The following is a 21,881-nucleotide window of genomic DNA, read 5'->3' as shown; positions in this document are numbered from 1 at the left end:
AAATTGTCTCATAATTACAAAATATGAATTCTTTAAAAACCTTTTAACATACCAGTTATACTAATAAACAGTCCTAAAATTTTACAGGAGCAAATGGCGTCTATTAAATTTACTGTTAAAAAGGGAAAATATTTCCTCAGCAGCTGTTCTTGTTGCATTCAAAATTTCAATTAAAACAAAAATAAACCATATATGTTTTTTCAACACTACATTTATATTGCTTAAAAAGCTACATATATCATGCCTATTTTCTAGTATGTCAGTGGAGTAAAGCAAATTGTTTCTCCTCCTCTCCTTCAAAGTATTTTACAGAATTTTCCCATAGGAATAAGAAAACACTGCCACTTTATCACCAGTAGGCCCGCTGGTGATAAAAAAAATTAATTGTAAACAAGCAAAGCAACCAAGAAGTATAACAAGGCTCTGAACAAATTTTTTATTCTTGAGTCTTTAATGAGCTTGTCCCAGCTCAAAACTTGTGGCAGAAATCCCAGTGCAAAAACACAGTGGAATCAAACTGCAAAGCTTGGTTTCTTCTTTGATGGGAAGCTGTTCATATGCTAGATAGAAGATTGACAGTAATCTCATGGCACCTTGTCTAATGACTGTCTTTTAAAAAATATCCACAGTAACATCATTTTTTAAGGTAATCATTACTTTTATCTTTTTTTCCTCTCCTAGATTCTGCATTAGAAAACAAATATCACTTCTTGTGAGGAACAGCAGGAAATCAAGCTACTTCCTAAAAATTTCTGGCATACATTCACACGGTTGCACCTGCTTATCAATACAGCAGTGTAGTTAGGCTGGAGGGGAAAAGAAGAAGAAAAGGTGGAGTGCAAGGAGTTAGACCAGAAACACCATTTTTTAATTAAAAAAACAAATGTGTTATTTGTCCCAAATAAAAAAAAATATATTCATTGCTGAGTTTTCTAGCAGCTAAATAGTTTTATTTTTAAATAAAAAAGAAAAAACAGCTTTCTCATATAAGGAAAGGCTAAAATAAATAATTTGCTTCTTTAAATAAAAAATTCTTTTTCATTTTCTCTCAATTTATTGAGCAGCATTTGAATTGATTCCATAATGCATGTTTTCTTCTCTCAGGCAGAGAGTGAACTAAGCCCTTATTAATTCACACCAAATTTTGGATCTATATGTCCCTCATAACTTATCTACAATATCAAATATGTGACATATGAGATTAGATGCATAAATATAGATGACTTAGATGTGTGTATAGATGTATAAATATATATACAGATCCTATTGCTTTGGAAAAATTTTAAAGTTAAAATTACAAATTCATATTTAGTCAGGGCACACATATGCCTCAGAAAACACAGAATTCTTTAATAAGTCTAAAGAGCAAATGGAATCTTCAGCTACATAACTATTAACTTCATATCAGCTGTGATCTATGAAAATTGGTCTCACAGTTGCAGAAAATTCATCCTCTAAGAACATTTAGCATGACTAGAACACAGTTCCTTTAAAAAAAAAATTGCTAGTTAGGAAACGATCAGTCACTATGGATGATCCAACAGGTTCTGTATGTCATTAATACCATTTTCTACTAAACAAACTCAAGTGTCCACAGCTATTTTAGGAATGCACTTATTTATAGCAATATATTTAGTAAATCAGTAATAAAATACAACATGTGTAGGACTTCAAAGTCATCATCACAGCTTTTGTACATTTAAGGGTAAATCTATTTTCTGCACAGTTTCTAAGCAGTATAAAGAAATATTGAATTGAAATCAGCATTTCCTTCTTCTCTGGGACCCAAGCACACTTTTCTTCTGGTCTGTTAACTCTTCTAGAGTATTTCAGAACATAGTAGTGAGGACTTTGTTCAGCTGGAGCCAGTGAGATGCAGCTGGTGGATGTAATCAATGGAAACGTGAATAGTCAACAGGAATCTAGGAAAGAGGGAGCTGACCTGGAAGGAAGAAATAACAGATATCCTGCGTTCCAAGGAGGAAGATAATTTATTTCTAAATTTGGGTGACAGGAGACCATGTGAAGAGCAGGCTATCATTTCTCACATTTTTTTAGAAGATTGTGTGATAACTACATGAAGCTCTACATTAAGTATGGACTATGTAGCAAGAAGAAGAAAAATGTTACCCTGACTTTAGAGTACATCCTCAGTTTTTAATTTTCAACTTTCATGAAACTTGTATTTCTTTATACATTTAAACATCAGAACAAAACCCAATCTATTCAGACTAACTAAACTAAAACAGAAACAGAACCCAAACAAGAACAAAAAACAAAACAGAACCCAGAAAAAACCACAAACCTCAACTCAAACCATTTGCAGAATGGTATCATATTTACCTAATATTTGTATTTGGGTGAAAGAAATTGAAATGTTAATATTCCATACTCAAAAACTCCCAAGAGCCATTATTTGTTACTACATGATTGTGAGAAGAATAATTGAACAGATACAATTTATTTTAAAACAATCAATTAGCATATTTCACATTGCACACACCCCCCAAAGTTAAGAAACCACAAAGCCCTAGTCCTGACATTAAAAACATCACATGATATAGCTTAAAATTGAACTTTTTGAATAGCTTTATTTAAGACAAAGTGCTACTTTGTATCTCTGCAGCCTTGATTTTACCCTTCTTGGGCGAAATATGGTAGAGTGCCATTTATACCCTGCAGCCCATTAGGTATACTGTGGGGCCCTCATATGGCAAATAGCTCTTCATTTTTCTAAATAATGCTTGAGATCTATAAAGACATTAAATACTGATACATTATTGCATCTGACTCTCAACCACTCCATCAGATATACAGCATTTGTACAAGTTTAACAGTTATAAGGAAGACAGTGTAAAATCGTAGCAAATGCCTGAGGGTAAAGCAGAGTCCTGTGTTCTCAGAAGAGAGTCCATTTGCTGACACACTGTTCATTTACTGTGACACTTGCACATAAAAGCCTAATAAAATTTACTACTGAAGATAAAAGAAAGCTAATAAAGAATTAAAATGTATTCTAATTTGTTGGCACATTTGTATATATATTGGTACTAGTAACTAACTTCAGGCACAGTTATTTGTGTCTATTTTCTGGTTGTGCTGTGGTTGTCTGAGGCAAGTGACCAGCTCTGAATTATTATCTAGTCGCTTTCTTAGTTCCACACAAAATGTGCAGCAGCAGTGACCTGCTTTTCCAAGTCTTGACCGTGCTTCCTAAGAATGTTTTCTGTGAGGAAATTATCAGGACACCAAGCATCAGTGAACTGAACCGAAGCTAGAGAGCACTGAAACAGAGCAAAGAGAAAGCCTCTCTATTGCACTGCATCATTTAAATTAACTCTGTTCTTCACCCCTTATTATGCAAGAGTATGTTTTATTTTACTGGGAGAAAACCACTAACGTAATCAACCACTATGCTACCGGTACTGCAAACTTCAGTGGGTTGTCCTTCCTCTCTGCTACGAGTTTATAAATTTCCTTGTGAGATTGGTTTAGAATGCACACTGAAACAGGTTCCACCTCAGTAGTGCAGTCCCTGCGTTTTGAGAAGCAGGGTAAGTGAGGCCCCAGAAGTACTCACGGTGTGTGGCTCAGCTGTTTCATGTTTTGGAGCTGACCACTGTCAAGTATACACTCCACTTGCATTTTATACTCCAGACATGCGCATTAGTATTCCAGTAGTGTCTCCATGAAAGAAGTAGATGAAAGAATGATCTCTGGAATGGCTATGGTATTAGTGCTAGAGAGGTCAAGTGTAGAAGCAGTAATGCAGAAAATATTTCAAGATCCTGGATGACCTGGATTCATATGTCATACACTGGACGATCGTAAATCACTGAGTTTACTACTTCAGGAAGTCTATGTCTGAGAGAGAAGGCAAATAGGGTTCTTACTTTATTTTTTACCCATTCTGACATAGGTGAAAAATGGGACATGGCTTTAATTCTGATTTTTAATTTATTTTTCATTTCATATGTTTCTATATTTCACTGGAATATTTTTTTTTACTTTATAATATTACAGGACTATCACAAAGTAAATTACATTCTCTGCAGCTTAATTAATTTTATGGTGAAGTGATACCATGTTTCAGGAATGTATATACAATAGATGACACAGGAGAGTGGACAAAGACAGCTGAGCCTTTCATTTTTAGTGGATCTCTTTATAGCAAACTCAAGGCAGTAAAGAGTGAAACTTCTCAATGCTCAACTGCTTTTTGATAGTTTCAGGTAAGAATCAGAAGTATATGGGAAAATATTACTACTGTTGTTTTTGGTCTTATGTACCATCCTACTTGACTTTCTTTTGTTTGTTTTTTTTTTTTTTTACTTTTTTTCTCATATAGCTGTCATAAAGGCAGAAAGATAAAATGGAAGAAATTCAGTTGTTCTTACATTTATGTGAGTGTTTATGAGTCTTTAAGAGTATAAATGAAGACATGCTAGATAATCAGCCATTCAAAAATTATTTTTATAACAGATTAAGGAGCCTATAAACAGTGTTTCACCACAGAGGGAAAAAAAAAGAAAAAAAAAAAGAAAGGATTTATCAAAGTCCTAAATTTTTGAAATCCTAGGTAATTCTTGACAATGAATTGTACTCATTTTTGCTATAAGAACATAAAAAAATAAAAATGCAAAGGTCTTTGACAAATCACCGATCTTGTCTCCAAACTTGAGCAAATGAACAAGATTCAAAAGCTGGAAGAACCTTCTGAACTAGCAACTGATTATTTTAGAAAAAGTTATTAGAGCAAGAGGTCAGGTGCAGAATTAAGTCTGTCTGCACAGAAGAAAGTGACAGTGATTTCCCTGGCGGAAAGTGGTATAAGCAGGTAGCGAGTATCACTAGCAAGTAAATTGATCAAATGCATGTCTTTTGCAGCTACTGCTGGTGGTGATGATGAACTGCTGCGTCCTGGCAGAAATTAGGATACTAACCTCACTTTAAATTAAATAACAGGCATGAGTATCCTTTTCTTTATCCTGCGATCCTGACTGGTAGAAGAAGATAAAGTTTATGGCTTGCTGTCAAATATTCACTGATTCTGCTCCAAAAGTTGAGCAGATAATGCTTAATGGCATCACTGATGCTATTACATTAATGACCTCATCGAGTCATACTTAAAGCATACTTACATTGATTCATATTTAAAGTACCACAATATTTGAATTTCTTTTCAATATCAGTTGAAATAAAAATAAACAAAAGAAAATTAAAATATTAAATTTGATAGATTACTGGAATCTTTCCTGTAACATCAGAAGAACGTAGTTTCCCTTTGATTTTGAAGATAGCTATTTGGAGATATTACCTATAACATTTCTGTTTACCTCAGCTCTATTAACACTTTGGGGTTTTTGAAGGCTTACATGTCCACATATTATGAATGCAGATGTGTATGTAAACATATGTATATACATATACCTATATTTGCCAGATGTTGACTTTACTTTGCATTTGTTGTATTAAGTTTCCAGATACATGACAGATCCTAATACAGGTCTGTCTGATCATGTGAAAGTGAGAAAGGAGAGGTAAAGGGATTTTTTCCTCTTGACAAGAAAATTACAATTCTTGTACTTAAGAAATCACTGCATTCACTGCACATATCTAATCCAAACAAGGAGAAGCTGACTGAAAGGAAAGAGGCTTGGCAGTGTAAATAAATAGGCCACATGCAGGCAGTGAAAGTGGCTATCACTTCTTCCCAACTGGCTGTAATACTCTACCTATTTCTACTGAGAACGTTATATTTTTAAACAAAGAGCAATTTTAAACAACTGAAAATTTCAAGGCTGAATCACCGACGAGAAAGACAAATGTCTATAGTCAATCCAAGTATGTATCTAGAATCTGTAAAAGGACTTGGATAGATGCAGGTACCTAAATATTTAAAATCAAGAATGTTAAGTACAGGTATTTACAACCTCAAGATAAGAATATACCTTTGCAAATTTCCAAACCTATAAAACAGTTTCCTTCCTTCTTACTGAGATGCAGTCTGTTAAATATGCTATTAAAATTTTACTTCAACATAGCTGTCTAGAAAAAATCAGGAAATAAAGAGTTTGATTCACAGTTTATCATACCATCAGGCGACATCTCTGGAACAGTGGCCACATAAGGTCCATCCAGGAACTGTGGTTCATTGTCATTGATATCTCGAACCTTGATGATAAATTCTGAATCGGGTTCAACAGGAAGCTGAGTGCTCCGGTTAATTGCTTTTGCTGTTAGAATGTAGAAAGGTTTCTTTTCTCGATCCAACTTTTGTTTTACATAAATTTTGCCAGTATATTTGTCAATGTCAAAAAAGCTTCCAGCTCCCTCCCCGGCCAAAATGTATTCTAAGTTGCCATCCTCTTTGTCTAAATCTGATTTCACCTGAAAGCAAAAGGGAGAAAAATAAGTCACGGTTTAGAAAGAATGAAGTTTTGAAATATTCTTTTTATGTTTTGTTTTGATTCTACAGTGAACTCTTTTGCTAATGAGCCTTCTTGGACATTATTGTTTGAAAGGAGGTACTGTCACATTTTCAGCCAATCATTTTAATTTTTTTTTAAAGTTTATTTAAGAGTATTGATATAGCAGACTATTAAATGTGTAATATACCTGAAAAGAGATGCTTCAGCTACTTTGAAGTGAAGGGAATGCATCTAACGACCTACTTTAGTTCATTTTTTCAGGTCCCCCTAGATTCTGCTGAAAAGACTGCAAAGGTCATTAAACATTATCTAATTTTTATTATTTCAGATGATACATGTACTTTTAAAGTTGTTTATTTTTTTTAACTCAACAATGCTAAGTGTGAATGTACGCAACAGTGATGTTCTGTTTCTGTTGAAATATTAGAGGGGAAAAGACATTCTGTGGTGAAAGTCTGTATTGTTTATTCCAAAACAAATTCATAGACATTTTCCATTTCTATCCAAGATGATCTACATCCTCTGTTGTATTGCTAAGATGAACTTTATGGTGATGATTCCTTTGATGAAGCTGAGCTTTGGAGAAAATTTTAGTCCAGCTGCATTTGTTCATGACAACCAAATAATTCTGTTAATATTAGTGATATATAATGGTGCAATATTTTAAGAGCAATAACTTGATTTCCTGACATAGCAAGCATCCACAGTTGAATAAAAATTTCCATTATATCATTAATTCTCTATTTTTTTCTCCACTTATTTTGGTTTTAGAACAAAAAATATCAAACTCTCTAAGAGCCTAGATACTAATTGAAAAATCCAAAGTAAAAAAAAAAAAATATTCAACTTGCTTCTCTTATGAAGAAACATGATTAAAATGCAAATAATATGCCTAACTGTTGACTTTAATATCTCACTGTTTTGTTTATGTTTATTAAACCTAAAGGTCACTGTAAGTTGTGAAGCCACAGAACAGGAAAGTAACAGTTCCCTCTCAGATCTCCTCAAATATTTTATAATAACTTCTGAGGTTGCAAAAATAGTTTTAACTTTTCTTTGGAAGAATGACTATGCCTTTTAAGATTTTCATAATGCATAATTGTCTGCATGCATCAGATGGATAATTGATTCAGAATGTGACTGGGACACTGCTCTGAGTTTTGAGTTCCTACTCTGAGTTCTGTAAAAGTATTTAACACCTAAAATATTCAGAGTTAATTGTCCTTGCCAGTACAAAATACAGAATTTTCAAGTCTTAGGGAGTTTAGAACCATTTAAAATATGAACAACTTAAATATTTTCAACATAAGCAGTTGTGTGCTAGACATGGACTGTGTTACCCCCTTAAGTGGTCTGGTCAAACTCATTTTAACACCATCCAAATCCGGCATATCCCTGAGGGGCAACACAGATTCTTTGTTACCCATAAATCTTCGTTTCCTTTTCACATAAGCCAGGACATGGGAGAAGTGATATATATCTAGGTCTTTAAACTAGCATGGGGCTCAGATGTGACCACAGAGTGTATAAAAGCCTCAGGGTCTGGGAGCATGCCTTTGGCTGGCTGCTAAGCCATAGCCTGCATTTAGTAATTTCACTCAGAATCATTTATCCACAAAAGATTTCATGACCTTGAACATGTTAAATGAGAGGTCCCTTACAGATGACATTTACTGAGAAAGAATAGCAAAGGTTCTAGGTTTACTAGTTTTTTTTAGGCTGGGAACAAAATAAATGGTCTTACCATTGTAAATGAGAATTGAGAACAAATATTTTTGTACTCATCCATGTGTATCTGCCATTGCAGTGCCAATGGACACATTTATTTTTTCTTAATCTTGATAATGGAAATGGAGTCATGAGTCTATGTTATATAAAATTTGAAAATTTATTTCTGACTGAAAAAAGATTTTGATATGGAATAGTGATTTAAAAACAGAGACTGTCTACCTTTGAATTTTCGTTGATGCAGTTTTCTTCAGAGCCTTAATTACTAAAAATTCATGTGTTGATCAGAGACTACCACTTCATTTGCTCAAAGCAGCGCATATTCTACTCAATAAAAAGACACAAGTAAATATGTCTTATTAGACAATGGTTTCACTGCAATATATTAACAATAATCTTCAATAAAATCCCCAGTTAACCTGTGAGAAATAAAAAGGTGAGATCATGAAAATAAATGACATTTATGTTGATTTTTTTTTCAGGAAGTACTTTTACAAAGTATTGAAAAAATAATAATAATTGTTTAAAAAATAGACAGTATGTCTTCACATTTTCTTTCAGAAGTGAAACATCACACTTCCATAGTAACTACTTTGAAAGGGCTGTGAAAAAGTAATTAATGAATTTTGAGCACTTCACCCTTTGGGCCCAATTAAATTTTAGTGCTAGTTAATTAGCAGTTAAACTTATTTTAGCTCATTTATTTAAAAAGGGCCTTTAAGAAAAGAAAAGCAGATCTCAAGATTAAAATTACTTCTAGCATACAAAAATAAATAATAATAATAAATAAAATAATAATAATGATAAGCACAGAGAGAAGGGGGCAGATAAACCCTCATTAAGACAATTATCTTCAAGCACATTTTTAAAGGAGGGTGAAAAATAATTGCTCGTTGTACTAAACCTACATTAATCTAATGAACCATGCAGATTCCTGTAGTTTCTCAGTGGTAAAAGGATTTAGTATTAATCAGCTTCATTAAAAATTAATGAGGGGTAAATCAGCTGCTACTTAGTGTAATAGAAAATCAAACTAAATACTGTTTGTAAACTACACTGCGCTCAGTATGGCTGCTTTGATGCAGTGCCAAAAATAGCACAAGCAAATTGCCAGATGTTGATAAATGAGTCTTAACTTTCGCTCAGAAGGAAGAAAGGAACTTTTCAGCTTTACACCTTCATCTGCTGCACATGGAGCTAGTTTTATTAACAGCATGCATGTGAAGTTTCCTTGACAGCAGTCCTCAGTGAAGGAAGGTGCTTGGTGCTGCTGTGGCCTAAAGCTCTCGGACTTGTCTGACCTTGAGAAGGGTCACAGGAAAGGAGAAATGTGGTACTGCCTTATTACAGCTTCCTGAACTCCTCTTTCTACTTTTCTTGCTATTTCCATGCCACTGGAGATATTTGGCTTTCCAAGTCAGGGTAGAAGCTGCTACTCAGCATGCTGAATTGAACCTTGTGCTGTCCTTGAATCATTACTTATCATACCTGTCCAATATACACAGGTTCTGGCGAAATCTGTTCCTCAGTTGCAAAAAGAGGTTCCCACAGCCAGCCCCGTTTCACTCTTCGAACTGGTGTGAAAGACAGGGCTGTGTTTTGAGCGCTGGAGTTCTGTGTGCTGGGAGAGCAAGGCCAAAGCTGAACCAGCATCACCATGAGGCATAGCAATACCGAGGAATTCATGCTGAACCGTTCTTTCAATCAGTCCTAAGTCTGTGAAAGAGGGGAAAAAAAAAAGTCTTTGACAAAGCATCTCTTTTGTCTTTCTACTTCTATATATTGATTCTGTGCTAATGTAAGAGTTGATTTGCAGTGTCAAAACCTCCTCCTCTCCCCAAAAGTAAAGAGCTGAAATGAAGTCTGTTTCTTATTAAAATTTTAATGAGAGATTTTAAAAAGACCTTTCAGAGTCTCTAACATGAAAGTCAAGTACTTAACTTTTCTTTATGAATATCCTACACAGGGACTTATTATGCAAAAAAAAAAAAAAAAAAAAACCAAAGGAAAACAATCCTTCAATTAATTCATCTTTCAAATTAAGCTGGATAATTGTATTGTGTAGCCTAGGAATAATTTTATTGGAATAATTGTATGTTTCTGCTTAGATAGGGCTCATTTTGAGCTGCAGTCATAAAACTGCCTGAAGGGTGAATATCTAGCCTCAGTAGCCCTGATGTCTGACAGCTGGAACAGAGTGATGCAGATTTTTTTTTAACCTCTTCTTACCCACTTTCCCAGCTCAGCAAAATGCCTGCAAAAAGGATAAAGGTTATAGGGTACCATGAAGAAGCAACAAAAATTTACAACTTTCTCCTTCCCAGCCAAACAGCAACATGGACAAGGCAGATGTGTTTAATGGATTCTTTGCCTGTGCCTTTGGCATGGATGATGCACCAAGGGGTTGCCACAGCCCTGAGCTGGACCATGACTGCAACAATGATCAACTCCCAGTCAATTCTGAAATCGTGCAGGAACTGCTGCTCAAGCTGGATCCCTAAAAATTTATAGGGCCTTATGGGGTTGGTCTGAGAATTCTCAAAAAGCTGCTGACGTCATTGCAAAACATCTCTCAATGCTTTTTGAATGATCTTGGGAATCCATAGAGATCCCAGCTGACTGGAAGCTGGTGAATGTTGTCCCATTTTTCAAGAACGGCACAAATGAGAACCCCAGAGACCACAGGATTGTCAGTTTCACTTTGGTGCCTCCTCAAGTTAAAGAGAATGATATTGAGGAGGTATTGAAAAATACCTGGAGGACAACACAGTAGTTGGTCACAACCAGCATGGCTTTATAAGAGGAAAGTACTTCTTATCAAATCTGGTTTCCTTTTATAACCTGGTATCTGACATAATTGATCTATGGAAGCCTGCTGATGTAATCTTTCTGGATTTCAATACTTTCTCTCACAGGATCCTACTAGCCACATTTTCAGCACACAGCTGGATAAACACAGCTTGGGTTGGTGTTGGCTGAGTAACTTGCTCACATGTTGGGTACAACGTTACAGTGAATGGAGTGATGTCAAACTGGAAACCTGTCACTAGTGGTATTCCACAGGCCTCCATGTTCAGCCCTGTATTCTTCAACATCTTTATGACTTTCATGAAGAACTGGAAGGAATATTAAGCAAGTATGCAAATGATAGAAAACTGGGAGAAGCCTTTCAAGGCAGGGAGATCTTGCAGAGAAAACTCAAAAAATTAGGGGGCTAGACAATCACTAATTGTATGAGCTTCAAAAAGGGAAAGTGATGGATTCTGCACCTGGGATGAGGCAACCCTGGATGTATGTACAGACTGAGATGCTGGAAATCAGTGCCACAGAAAGGGACCTGGGGGTCCTGGTCAATGGCAAGTTGAGCCGGAGTCAGCAGTGCCCTGGCAGCCAGGAGGACAAAACCCTGTCCTGGGGAGCATCAGGTACAGCAAGGGAGGGAAATGTTGGGCTCTGCTCTGCACTGGGGCAGCCTCACCTTGAATATTGTGTGCAGTTTTCGGTGCCACAATATAAGAAAGACATTAAGCTATTTGAGAGCATCTGAAAAAGAGCCATGAGGATGGTGAAGGGCCTTGAGAGGAAGCTCTGCATGGAGAGAAGGAGGTCACTTGATCTGTTCAGCCTGGAGAAGATGAGACTAAGTGGAGATCTCGTTGCAGTTAAAAGTTCCTTGTGAGGGGAAGAGGAGGGGCAGGCACTGATCTTATCTCTGCGGTGACCAGTGACCAGGATCCAAAGGAATGGTCTGAAATTCTGTCAGGGGAAGCTCAGGTTGGATATTAAGTAAAGGCTTTTCACCCAGAGAGTGTTTGGAGACTGGAGCAGGCTACCCAGGGAAGTGGTCACAGCACCAAACCCATAGAAAAAGTTCAAGAAGAATTTGGACAATTATCTAGGATACATGGTGTTACTCTTGGGGATGGTCCTGTCCAGGGCTAAAAGTTGGACTCAGTGATTCTTGTGGGTCCCTTCCAACCCAACATATTCTGTGATTCTGTGATTCGAATTTGTCATAAATGATTTTACCACCTCTAAGATTATTTTCTCCAACTAAACTGACAAAGGGCAAACGTATCTTAAAAGCTGTAGGTTTCTGAAGCTAGTTTCATTTCCACTATGTATACTTTCAGAAAATTAAGGCTCTTCACAAACTGTAAGCTATTACTGGCTTTTCCGTGATTTTTGGCACAATGAAGGAAATTTTAAATATAATTCCATGCTCGGTTAAGAATAGCCATCTTCAGTGAGGCAAAAAGAAAAATTTTGAAAATACCTACCCATCTGGCAATGGCATTAGCCATTCTTTTCAAGGCTTTAGCATTAAGAATAACATTTCCTATGAAGGAGAAATCTGGTTTATGAGTTTCTGACACACTAGTCAGTTTGAAAAACATACTGAAGAAAAAATATTTGGATTAATTTATCTTAGACCTGAAAAATCCATAAGTTTTTTAAGTATTAATATTTTAAATACTCATCCTTATCTGTAGCCGCATTTCTCTTCACAGAGAAAAGCAAGGCACAACTTCCCAAGGATATTTCTGGTATTCACATTCTCTGAACCTCAGAGAAAGAAAAAAACAATTCTCATCTCATTTACTGCTCCTCTATTTTGGAACAAGTGGAATGCATTGTGGAAGATTGTTTACCTGAAGGGAATTGGTAATTGGATTCTGGTATGAGTGTTTTGATTCATTGACCAATTGAATCCATGTGTGTGTTGGACTGTCAGCTGAAAGTCATGAGATTCTGTGCAGTTGGGTGGAGTTGTGTTGAGTTGGGTGTTTGGCAGATTCAGTTTAGATGTACTGTAATATAGAATAGAATAATACAGTATAACAAAGTAATTAATTAGCCTTCTGATATCCATGGAGTCAGATGCATCATTTCTCCCCTTCGTTGGAGGTTGCCAAGCTTTTACTATACTTATCCAAAGAGAAATGCCATAATTGCTTAAATAGAAAGACAGATAATACAGAAAACTATTTATTTCCTTCCAGCATCTTTATATGATGTAGGACAACATTTTGTTAAAATGTAATCTGCAGAGATCAAATGGGAGGAGTTCTAATAGGAAAGTCAAATAGAACAACCAAGATTAAAGTGTACATCCCAATTTTTTCACATTTTTTGTTTTTTGACTGTAAAGCTGTAACAGAGCAAGACAAGATTTGAATAGAAGGAATGTGACTTGGGTATCCTCTTTTTCCAGTTTCCTGTAGAAAACTTCTTATTTTCCCATGGCTGCAAGAATAATATTTGTGACATTGAAGAAAAGTCCAACAAAGCTCAGCATGGCTCTGAAATGAGTCTTGAATGAGGTTAAGAAGGCCTGAAGACCTTGGAGAGTCTCTATGCTATGGGTGTACTTAATTCTAAGCAGTAATCTGCACACAAAGTAACCTTGAAAAGGAGCATTCATTTCATTTCAGCGCATTGCGAAGGACAGACTACTCAAAGAACAAAAGCTGAACAGTCAAGGAGACCTTTCTGAGGAATCACAGAAAAATGCATTTCAATCACCGTTTATATCTGAAGAGAGGTGTTCAGTCTCGGCAATAGCAAATTTTTCTGACTAGGCTTTTTTGTTGTTGTTTGGGATGCTTGTTCTAGCATTTTTCGCATTATACAACAAAATATCTCAGGCTTGTGGGGCAGTATTTCATGCAGAGTGAATGTGAAAGAAACAGTCCTTATCAAACTTGTCTGAAGACACTGTGTATTGAAAAAAACTTAGTGAGGGTGCAGAAGGGCAATGCTGGTCTGCTGTTGGCCACCTTCTTGCAATGTACTCAGCAGTTCATATGAACAGCATAAAGCATGCAATGGATGTTTTGGAGCATTTTGGTGTCTCCTTTTTACTAATTTATGTTAATATCCTATGTTACGTAGACTTAAGCGTCATGTCTCTGACAAATTGGAACAAGTAAATATTTTTTAGATTCTGATATACTGCACACATTGTTAGTGTCAGGAGGCTAACCTGAAAATACAGATGGCAGGCAAATTCTTCTAAAAACAAAGCTATTTAATGGAATTGAGATCTATATGAATCTCTGTTTTTCTCTCCTCTGCTATAGCAAACATTCTGAATTTGTCTTTACTTTCAGGACCTTTCAAAGCCTATTTGCTTCTAATATCTTCCTACTCATTTGGCACTGAGACACTGCCTCCAGGTTCTGGCCAGCATGTGTTGCCAGTTTTTTATAGTCCAGTTATAGTCCTTGTGAAACAATCACATTCTTTCTCTTCCACTGGTTGTAGCTCAGTCTCAGAAGTCAGTCTCATAAAATAGCCAGAAAGTAGTTTCTTATTCCCTCATCATTTTCTAGTCTTTTCTTTAAAAATCCAAACTTCAGTATTACCTACTTAAAAGAAAAATAAATATAAAAGGGCTCATGCTGTTAAGATGATTCAGTGCTGAGACTGCTGCCTATCACTTTGTCTAGTATTGCCTCATTATTCCCTCCTACTTTCCTGTCTTTCCCTATCCGTCAGTTGTCTCTTGTTTTACACTCATTTGCCATGGTCTTTGTAAATGAAATGACCTTGTACTCTGTGTTATAATTATAGTATGCAGCAGAGGAGAGGATTAGTAAAAGCACTGAGCTTTTGGGCATTGCAGTAATATATAATTTAATAGATGATTTTTTAGTAGAATAACTAATAGATAATTTTTAGTAGAATAGTTTCTCATTGAAAAAACTATATATATATATATATATATATATATATATAATATATTATATATTTTATATATAATATAATATATAATATAATATATATTATATATTTTATATATATATAAATATATATAATATTTTTTTTTTTCAGAGATGAGCAAATGATCTGTCACTAAAAATTTCTCAAGAGGAAGAAAGGAATGGAAACTATTGTTATGCTCCTGTCCTTTTGGAAGTTTGTCTCCAGTTTTTCCCAAATGCAGTGAGTTGCAATAATAAAGTCTGATAGTAAGACCAGAGCAATGAGAATATCCATTGCAATTGTAATAGATGGGCTGCAGCTTTTAAAGATTATAGAGCAGCCTCTTCTTTACATACCCAAGAGAAACCACAAGTTCCCTGGAGACTAGAAACAGATTTACCTTCCTGGAACAAAGTTGATGAGTCCTTTCAAAAGTTTATTTTGGAATCTTCACCCAGTGACATCCTGTCTTCATTTGAAACTGGATGTTATTTTAGGTGTGTTGGTAGTATGACTTGGTTCTGAGTTTCCTTTGTTTCAAATTTTTTTTTTTCAATTATGATTGTGTAATTACATTACAAAATAATATATGCTACTGCCTAGCATTGCAAGAAAAACAACAGAAAGAAACGGAGGTCTAAAAGAGTCTACTTCTGGGATACAGTGAAGTTGCATATTTGTTGGTGGAGAAAATAGACTAAAGTTAGAGACAAACAACAGCTTTCTAAAGCAATAAAAAAAAAAAAATCCAAACAGCAGGTTAGAGTGCAGGTGCTGAAAAATGTAACAAAAGTCCCATAATTTGATATAAGTAAAGCCTTTTAGTTAGGAGGTAGCAAAACACTGAAATAGGATAACAAGGGATGTGGTAGATACTCCTATGTAGAGATCATTAGGACCATCTCCTATACATGTTTGGTGCTACAATTTTGAAACTGACTCCTGAGAATAGCAAATCTCTCTGTCCTGGAATGTACTCAGCAAAAAAAAAAAAAAAAAAAATTAAAAATTCAGACTGAAATACATTCTTTTTTGGAATTTGGTGCTGTCTTTGCTTGATTTAATAATGTCAAGCAAACAACGAGAGGAATAATTCATGTAAGCCAATCTAATTCATTAATATGCAGCTTCTGAAATATTTCTTATCTCAAGAACAGCCTTAACATGATGTTGTTTCTCTTGCATGTTCTGTTTTATGCCTCGGTGTTATTATGATTGTAGCGAAATCTGTCTCCCTTTTATGTTGCTATCTTTAATTTTCACTTAATAGGATAAAGAAGAAAGGCTATGTGTAGCTAACCCCTACAGATTACCATGTTATAAGAAGTTTAAAGTAGTAGAAACCTTCATATTTCTCCACTACAGACTTGTCCTTCTGTTCTATGTCTACTGGCTATTCATGCCAATTGCATTTAATGTGGTTGAATACTGAGGATCCTAGTGTATCATAGTGCTGCTGCTCTATCTTTTTGCCAGAAAACACTAGATATGAACTCATTTTCATTGACTAGTTTAGGTCTTGCAATATGGTAGACACCATGACTATATTACTTATGCGATTCTGAGAGAATTAATAGTAGCTAATAATATGTATCTGAACTATTTTAATTAATGCATACATTTTGTGGGTTCACTAGTTTGTTTTTTTGTGTTTATAATCTCTACAGAACAATGATAAAATATTCTGGCATGTGCAAAGTACTGGGCTTAATCTTATTCTTGCTAGTCCTTACCATTGTTGAATTTCAGATGGAGTAGGATAATGATTCTTACAGGTTTGGTGTGTTAAAGTTCTGCCTTATCTTTTTCAAGTATTTCATCTGTGATTACGTCTTTTGCAATCAGTAGCAAGATGTATTTTAAAGAAGGTTTTCCATTTTTCTTGTATTTTTACTATTTTATTTGGAGACACTAGAAGAAGGCATACTAAACTCCTAAGGAATAAATATGGCATATCTAACTCCAATTATGCTGGAAGTCACTATTTTGACAGTAATGTTTAACTAATTTTATAATAAGGCAGCAGTGCAAAGAAAGTATGAAAATTTACAAGAATTTTTTTTGCAATTTGAACTTAATTTTTACTAAATACAATCACAGTTACCATTTACCATGCATACATATTGTGTGATTGACTGAGTGATTAATTGATTTTTGTGACAGGGTAAAATTGACACCAGTCTTGCTGTAGCTTAAAGCACCTTTTCCACAATCCTCTCAGCTTATATTTATCTGCCTGAATGCATTTGTTTGTAGCTGTCTAGTTTAGCTATTATTGTAATTGAATCTGAACATTTTAATTACATCTATTTTGACTTTCTTGTCTTTCACATATTTTTCTTAAAATAAATTTGGATTGCTATATCTAACAAGTGTTCTGAATTTAATTTTATAGTGCTTATCAGAACTAACATCTAAATGTAATATTTTCTTCAGTCAATTAATTGGAGGTATATCGAAAATTGTCTTTCTAGTCTGCTGCAAAGCTAGCTTCTTGAAAAGCTGCTTCTTAGCCTTGAGAGATGTTTTCTTTATTGCATATCTTGATGTGACATTTGACCAAAGCGTGTTGACTGGTAGTGCATGTTAATACAGTATGGCTGCATGTGTCTTCACCAGTCACCCAGAACTTCACTTACATGGAGAGCAGCTACTTAGATGTTATGAATATTTTTAAGTTTCACTTCATTGTAATTGGCACATTATTTTCTTCATTTTGAAAATACACCATTGTGCCATTAAGGAAAGCCTTCATACTATTATATAGAACTATCAGTGTCATTATCTGTAAGATATACATGGAGAAAATAGCTTAGAGAAAGGAATTTTTTAGTTGATTAGTGCCTTTAAGACTGTGTATTTTAATCAGAAGAGAGCAGACTCACTAGAAATCATGTCATTCTTAGTGTTTTATATATATTAACACAGTATATTAACACATCCCCCATATTTTGCTACAATATCTGTTGCACTGTACGAAAAGCCCAAATGACATTTTGGATGGCAAAACTCTGAGTCTTCAAAGCATGACAAGCAGCAGCTAGATTTCTGTCCCTACTACATATTCAAAACCACTTTTTTCAGTGTCAGATTGTAATTTTTTTTTCTCAAAATCCTATGTCTTCCATTAAAAACCTATGACAACTCTAGGCAAAAGTAGCAGATTTGTTTAAAATGATGGGAAAGCAGGCTAAGGTGAAGGATGAGATTTCCTGTAGTGAGTAAAAATAAAGAGAGGTAGAGCAGTTACTTGTCAAGCTCACAAGTCAAAGGAGATTATATAGAGGATGTGGTGACACACTCTATGTTCTACAGCCTCATTCTGCAGTGTCATTGGTGGCTCTCATTTTCTTAGTGGAAATCTCTCTGTGTTAATCACCAATAGACATGAGTAAACCCCAAGTGAGAAACAACTCTTTAATTCATTCAATTTGGTGACTTTGATAGTATTTTATTCCATCTGAACTTTGGCATATAAAACTGGCTTCACAGTACCTATTTCCTGAAGGCCACGAGCATACATGATGATGTAACCAGTCTCTTGCCTTTTTGAACTCTGAACCACCAGTATTTTTAGAACTGATTAATTGATTGCTGACCTGTAAGTTTGCTGAAGACACATATAGCTGGAACCAGCTCAATATTTCTGTGTGTGGTGCAGCATTCTTATGTTTGGCTTAAGGGCCTGCTGCCACTCACTGCTGTGATCGTGTGAAGATTCTCATGAATTTTTGAAACACATGATTATGAAAACATAAAATTGATATTTTATTCTCTGTTATCAACCATATAACATAGAGCTGGAAGCATAGCCTCAAACATTTCAAAAGGCAGGAGACCCAAGTCCTGTCATTGCAATTTTTTTGAGATCCTTTAGAAAGAACCTGAAAGAGATGACTCAATCCACCTAAAAATCTCTACGTACAAGGGAAAGCACTCACACCATCCCCATCAACAAAATAGAGAGTATATGTGTAAGGATAAACTTCTCTTGTGCAGGACAGCTTTTGCTCTGAATGGTGACCTTTGGAAGTGCTGATTAAGGTAAACCCTGCATAGGGACTGAGCCAGAGGCCAGCCAATGCTTCTGTAAGCATCCTCTGTGAGTGTTTGTCTTACTGTTTTTAAGATAATATTAAAATTAAATCTGCAACATCACAAAGTAATAAAGTGTTTCATTTGGAGTCTCCTGACATCCCCCAAAGGGACCAGCAGGTATCACCAAGAACATCATATTGACACACACACAGATGCAATTAAACCTATGGGGTTGCTCCCTGGTTGATGTGGCATTTTGTGTTCTTCTGGAAGCACAGCTTTTCCACATGTTATAAACTGAGATATGAAGTTATTTGGTGAATAGTTCCCTAGACAAGACATAGAGATATTCCTACTTCCCTTTCTTTGTGCAGAAGAAAAATGAAGCAGGAGGAATATCTGTGTCTCTTTTCTAAACACTGATAAAATAATGATTACATTTTGTCCTTTTTCAGGGTCTTTCTGCCGTACAGCTAAATGCTACTTCAGTCCAGATGCTTCCTAGCTAAAGAAAAATTGAAAAGATTACCTTAGAAATTATGAAAAATTATGTTCATTTTCTGCATTTATTCAATAGCTTCAGACATTTTATTCTGATATAAAAATCAATTTGGTAAACAGATGCTGAGATGTTAAAAGATTCAGTTATGCCAGTACAAGTAGCTGTGGTACACCACACTGTCTACACTAAGAATAAGCAAGCATTTAGTTTTAATTGTAACTTTCCTTAACTAGGACTATTATTTTTTTCTAAGATAGTCTCCACTATAGAAAATTACTACTAATCCCATGTATTTTAGCATAAATATTTTGCTTCTTTAAAAAGACTAACACATGTACACAGTAAAAACAGAAATTCTTGCCTTCTGGCATTTGCTTTTTATTGTAGGCAAGTAGCAAATCCAATTACAAGATGTTTGATTCACTGGGCAAATCCTCCTGGAACATTTTTGGCTCTGCAGGATACCACTCAGTACTGAAGAACCACTTGTCAGCATAATGATGTAAAGGACTGCATTCTGTGATTCACACTTGAATCTGTTTGCCAAATGATTTTCAGGATGGCACTTCATGAAATGCTCCAAAACTCTCTGTAGGATTTAGGTTCTTTTAATCTCTTTAATTCATAATTATTCTTTGCATATATTTAAGCTAATATTGCAGTGAACTCACCTTTTCCATGGTTTTGGAGGAGATTTAATTCCACCAAACATGAGATAAAAAGAAGCTTTGATATTTAAGAGGATGCTCTTTGCTAGAATTTGACTTATGTTAAACTTCTGGGTTTGGTTTTAGAGTTAATTTTCCACATAATATGAGGCAAATCAGAAACACCCTGAAATTAAATAATCCAGTGTATGTCAATGGAAGACCAGAATGAAATCAGATTTTAATGCTTAGATTTGAGGAAACTTACCAGGATGTGTTTGTAAAGTAAATAAATATTGCAGAAAGCAGTCCCTTACAAGCAGTTAAGGAAACCATATCTTTACATTAGGAAAAACATAGAAATAAGAAGAAGGAAAAAGGCCATTAAAAAAATGTATTAACACTACTTGTTTGTTGATAAATAGAGCAAGGAACAATTACTTTTAATGGTATGTAGAGTTTTCTTTATAAGCAAGAAAATCTGCTGTGATATGTAATCCACTTATTCCATTTAAAGATATAATTTAAATTCATGAACAGAAAAACTCTGTCCACCACCGCTGTGGAAGTCAGTTGGAAAAAGGCAGAAAGAATGCACCTGCCTCAGAGAGTCTGCAGTTGCATCAGATAGGATAGGGTAGAATTTGTCTGATTTTTGAAAGAGACAACAGAGTGCAGGTTATGCATATTTTTCAGAATAATGAGAAATAGAGATAGAAAGTATCTAACTGACAAAATTCCTAAAAATATAATATATTTCCTTGCCTTTTTATTCTCTTAATCTAGTACTCTGTTGATGAATCTTCCCTTATCTCCTGCAATGAAATAAAATCTGTTTCTGTTTTGCTTAGGTCTCAATGATCAGTGACTTGTCTCTTCCTTACCTCTGATTTCAATATTTCACTGTTCAACTTTACTACTATGAATGTATCTTTTCTTCACTCATTCTATGAGTTACATTGAAGGCTGATATATTTTTCTAACCTGTAATATATAAAAAATATTTTAATTCAATGAGGTTGTTATTTGATTCAATGAAACACTGTAAGCCTTTTCCAGCACCGAGTTAGTCAGAACAGTATAGGAGCAGAGCATTAGGTCATCCAGGCAACACAAAGGGTGCTTTACAATAAGTTTCATATAAAAATATTTCAAAAAGCTTTCCTTTTCTTTTCTGTCATGTTTCAAGGTGTGGAATAAAAGTTTTCAGATAGGATCCAACAAATATCATCAGATTTGCAAACTGGTTTTTTTAAATGAAATAATATTTTATTAGAGTTATAAATTTAAAAAAGTGAAAATGGAAGGAAGTTTCTATCTATTGATATTGAATTCTCTAAAAATTATTTACTTAAAAGCTATTTTTAAAGGATATGTGTGAATTTAGATTTCTGACATCCCTATATTTTGACATAACATCAAGATATACTGTCAGGTTAAGCAAAAATAAAATTTAAGGTGCATAATATCTGGGACTTCGCTCTCCATAGTCAAGTTGACTTGTGATATCTCAGCATAATTTTTATCCATTACTTGCATGCTGACCCATAGAATTTCTCTTATTACCTTGCTAGTTGGTACATGCAACTCTTCCTATAAAGATGGGGGAAATGCTGTTTATACTTCCATTGTCATTCAACATAGTCCTTACAATGAATCAAAATAGGATATGTTTGGATATTATTATTAATTATTAATTTGCTTTGACTAAAAATCCACTCATAATGAAGTCATGAACATCACTGAGTATGTGTTGAAATTTGCTTTTTGTAAAGGAAATGTTCAGGTTTCACTCTGGTTTTGGGTGAGTTCTGTAAGGTGCATATG

At 34.9% G+C, this 21,881-nt stretch overlaps 1 protein-coding gene across 1 annotated transcript in view; it reads right to left on the bottom strand.

Moving 5' to 3' along the window:
* Positions 1-21,881, bottom strand: part of CDH19 (cadherin 19) — a 120,861-nt gene that overhangs the window by 28,030 nt on the left and 70,950 nt on the right. Inside the window, exons 2-3 of the mRNA XM_059481603.1 lie at positions 9,648-9,875; positions 6,096-6,390 (exon numbers count right to left, since the gene is read on the bottom strand). Coding sequence (XP_059337586.1) covers positions 6,096-6,390; positions 9,648-9,845 — 493 coding nt within the window. The 5' untranslated portion in view covers positions 9,846-9,875. The remainder of the gene's footprint in view (positions 1-6,095; positions 6,391-9,647; positions 9,876-21,881) is intronic.

The sequence above is a fragment of the Ammospiza nelsoni genome, chromosome 1, assembly GCF_027579445.1.
Source record: "Ammospiza nelsoni isolate bAmmNel1 chromosome 1, bAmmNel1.pri, whole genome shotgun sequence".
Classification (NCBI taxonomy): Eukaryota; Metazoa; Chordata; class Aves; order Passeriformes; family Passerellidae; genus Ammospiza; species Ammospiza nelsoni.
Note: the sequence above shows the minus strand (reverse complement) of the source record. Positions and strands in the feature narration are given on the sequence as shown.